Here is a 3,762-nt window from a genome sequence, read left to right as displayed (position 1 = left end):
CTTCTGGGTTCAAGCGATTCTCCTGCCTCAGCCTCCGGAGTAGCTGGCATTACAGGCATGTGCCACCACACCTAGCTAAGTTTGTATTTTTGATGGAGATGGGGTTTCTCCATGTTGGTCAGGCTGGTCTTGAACTCCCGACCTCAGGTGATCCGCCTGCCTCGGCCTCCCAGAGTGCTGGAATTATAGGTGTGAGCCACCATGCCAGGCTTTTTTTTTGTATGGATGGGGTTTCACCCTGTTGGCCAGACTGGTCTTGGACTCCTGACCTCAAGTGATCTGCCCACCTCGGCCTCCCAAAGTGCTGGGATTACAGGCATGAGCCACCACACCTGGCCTATATTGAACATTTAAATAGTTTTAAAACTGTGAAATCTGGCATATGTATATAAAGGTGCAGAAAACATTGATGTATGTTTTAAGAAATAACGATAAGGTGAACACACATTTAACCACTACTCAGGCCAGGCACCGCAGCCTCCACTGTCACCCCAATCATAATCACCTTCTCCCGCCCTAGTGGGAACCACCATCCTGGGGTTTCTGTTGCCAGCATCCATGCTGCCCTTTATGCTTTCCTGCCTGCGTAGTCATCCCTACACAATATCGTTTAGTTTTGCCTGCTCTTGGAATTTGTGTAAATGGAACCATTTGTAGTATGGATTTTCTGTTTGGTTTCTTTTGTTGAGCATTATGCTTGTGAAATGTATTCATGTTTTTCAAGGCTGTAGTTCATTCTCATTGCCGTACAGTAGTATATTGTTGCATATATTACGGTTTACTTACACTTTCTGGGCAGGTGGTTTGTTGCTAGTTGTTGGATATTGGGAACATCAGTGTATTTGTCTCCTGGGAATATTGCCTACGAATGCAGTTGCTGGATCATTTGGTATGCATGTCTTCAACTTTGTGATACTGTCAAGTGCTTTTCCAAGGTGGTGGTAGTACAAATTTGCTTCCCACCAGTAATGGTTGAGAGTTCCTGTTGCTCTATATCCTTGCCAACACTCATCATTGTTAGTCTGTCTGAGTTTGACCAATCTACTGGGTGCATAGTGGTACCACTTTGCGTTTTAAAAATTGAGGTATAGGCCAGACGCGGTGGCTCACACCTGTAATCCCAGCACTTTGGGAGGCTGAGGCGGGAGGATCACTTGATGTCAGGAGTTGGAAACTAGCCTGGTCAACATGGTGAAACCCTGTCTCTACTAATAATACAAAAATTAGCTGGGCGTGGTGGTGCACACCTGTAATCTCAGCTACTCGGGAGGCTGAGGCATGAGAATTGCTTAAACCCGGGAGGTGAAGGTTGTAGTGAGCTGAGATTGCACCGCTGCACTCCAGTCTGGGTGACAGAGTGAGACTCCATCTCAAAAAAAAAAAAAAAAAAAAAGTAGAAACAGAACAGAGGCTGCACCTGAGCTGCCCCCCACCTCCGTCTCCTAGCTCCTTGCTCCCCAGTCTGCCCTGGTGGGCTGGGTTCCAGCTATGCTTCTCTTGCCATCTTTGTTTTAGAGGTAAGAAAACTGAGCCTCAGAGCAGTTTATTAACTTGCTCAAGGTCTCAGAGTGGTAGAGCCAGGATTTGAACTGGGCTCTTTGTCAAAGGCAACGTTAACCCCCTCACCATGTGAGAGACTCATTCTTTTGTGTTACAATAAAATTTTCTACCCTAGACTGTAAGCTGTATGAGATCAAGGAATGTATCTGGCTTCTGTACCACATGGTAGGCACTCAAAATATGTGTTGAATGAATGATTGGATGAATGAATGAACCTGTTAGGAGGCAAATCTCTCTGCCTAACCCTTCCTGTCTCCCTGGGAGTAGCAATACAGCAAGCTGTAAGGGTTAACGGAAGTGTTTATTCCATAGTTTACAAGAACAGCTCTTTATAAGTGAGACCCACAATTGGTAATTTTTGGAAGAGAAAATAGGAGTGCAGTGCAAACACAGGCAGATGTAGAAGGGAGTCTGGCCACCTGTCGGTTCGTAGTGAGGCACAAAATGTAGAGCAAGGAGTCAGACGCTGAAAAGGAGGGGAGAGGAGCCCTGAAGATGAGCATCACCTCCCCAGTCTGCGTCGGGCCCATCTTGAACGCACAAATCTTGCGTGTGTAAGTATCCATGCATATGTGGAGGTATTTTATGGAGTCATAACGTGTCCAATTCTCTCACACTTTGCGGCTCACAGAGCACCGTATTGTGATTTCTTGTTTCCCAATGTAGGCGGAACACACCAGGAGCCCCAGCGCAACCCTCCCCTCCAATGTGCCTTCATGCAGGTCCCTGTCATCCAGCGAAGACGGCCCCAGTGGCCCTTCCAGCCTCTCAGATGGGGGCCTAGCCCACAACTTACAGGATAGTGTCAGGCACCGCATCCTCTACCTCTCAGAGCAGCTGAGAGTGGAGAAGGCCAGTCGGGATGGCAACACCGTGAGCTACCTCAAGCTGGTGTCCAAAGCAGACCGGCACCAGGTGCCGCACATCCGGCAGGCCTTTGAGAAGGTGAACCAGCGCGCCTCTGCCACCATCGCCCAGATCGAGCACAGGCTCCGCCAGTGTCACCAGCAGCTCCAGGAGCTGGAGGAAGGCTGCAGGCCCAAGGGCTTACTGCTGATGGCAGAAAGCGACCCAGCCAACTGCGAGCCACCCAGCGAGAAGGCCCTGCTTTCAGAGCCCCCCATGCCGAGTGGGGAAGACAGGCCCGTCAACCTGCCCGATGCCAGCACACCCTTCACCGAGGAGAGTCGCTTCCAGAGCTCACAGCAGGGGATGCGCTTAGAGACGGAGGATGTGGCCCGGCAACAAAACCTGATATTGCAGAAGGTAAAGGAAGAGCTGGAAGAAGCCAAGAGGTTCCACATCAGCCTCCAGGCGTCCTATCACAGCCTAACGGAGAGGTCTCTGACTGACCTGCAGCTGTTGCTGGAGTCCCTTCAGGAGGAGAAGTGTAGGTGAGGCCTTGGCTTTGGGAACTGGAAGCAGAGGAGGAACCGCTCCTGGGAGCCACCTCTGGGAGGGTGAAAGGGAGCCAGGACATGAGCCTGGAGAGCCAGGGTGAGGGGCCAGTTGGAAGAGCAGGTCCACGCTTCTCTTAGCGACTGGGCCCTGCCGTGGGGCGACCAGCCCTCTCCCTGCAGTCCCACACCTGCCTTGACCCTTGCTGGCGAAAATGCTCCAGCTCGGCAGCCCCTGCCAGGTGGTTGCAGCGGCACAGCAGCTGGCCCTGACTCTGTGGTGGCAGGAGGCAACATGGGGGTGGCAAGAGTCCGGTAGACACCTGGCACTAGTTAGGGAGGTGGCGTCCTCTGGTCGCAGTCTGCCGGGAAGGTGGGAGTCAGGACCGGAGTCGCCTCGCCAGCTCTGGTCTCTTCACCCGTGCTCCTAGCTGAGCTGGGCACAGGTCGGGTCTCAGATACTTATTTCAAAAATGACTGCCTTCTGGTGAGTGCTTTCTCTGCGCCGTGCAGTAGCTCGATTTTCTTTTTCTTTTTCTCTTTTTTTGAGACGGAGTCTCGCTCTGTCGCCAGGCTGGAGTGCAGTGGCACGATCTCGGCTCACTGCAACCTCCACCTCCCAGGTTCAAGCGATTCTCCTGCCTCAGCCTCCCGAGTAGCTGGGACTATAGGCGTGTACCAGCACACTCGGTTATTTTTTGTATTTTTAGTACAGGCGGGGTTTCACCATGTTGACCAGGACGGTCTCAATCTCTTGACCTCGTGATCCGCCTGCCTCGGCCTCCCAAAGTGCTGGGATTACAGG

General features: G+C 51.8%; 1 protein-coding gene across 3 annotated transcripts in view; it reads left to right on the top strand.

Annotated features, from left to right (window-relative positions):
* Positions 1-3,762, top strand: part of TEX28 (testis expressed 28) — a 32,058-nt gene that overhangs the window by 11,119 nt on the left and 17,177 nt on the right. For 2 of the 3 annotated variants that reach the window (XM_012002289.1, XM_012002290.1), the window contains exon 3: positions 2,227-2,954. The exons of the other annotated variant lie outside the window; for it this stretch is intronic. In XM_012002289.1, coding sequence (XP_011857679.1) covers positions 2,227-2,954 — 728 coding nt within the window. The remainder of the gene's footprint in view (positions 1-2,226; positions 2,955-3,762) is intronic. 3 annotated transcript variants of the gene reach the window in all.

The sequence above is a fragment of the Mandrillus leucophaeus genome, unplaced genomic scaffold (genome assembly GCF_000951045.1).
Source record: "Mandrillus leucophaeus isolate KB7577 unplaced genomic scaffold, Mleu.le_1.0 Scaffold681, whole genome shotgun sequence".
Lineage (NCBI taxonomy): Eukaryota > Metazoa > Chordata > Mammalia > Primates > Cercopithecidae > Mandrillus > Mandrillus leucophaeus.
The sequence above is the reverse complement of the archived record's forward strand: the minus strand, read 5'-3'. Positions and strand labels throughout refer to the sequence as shown.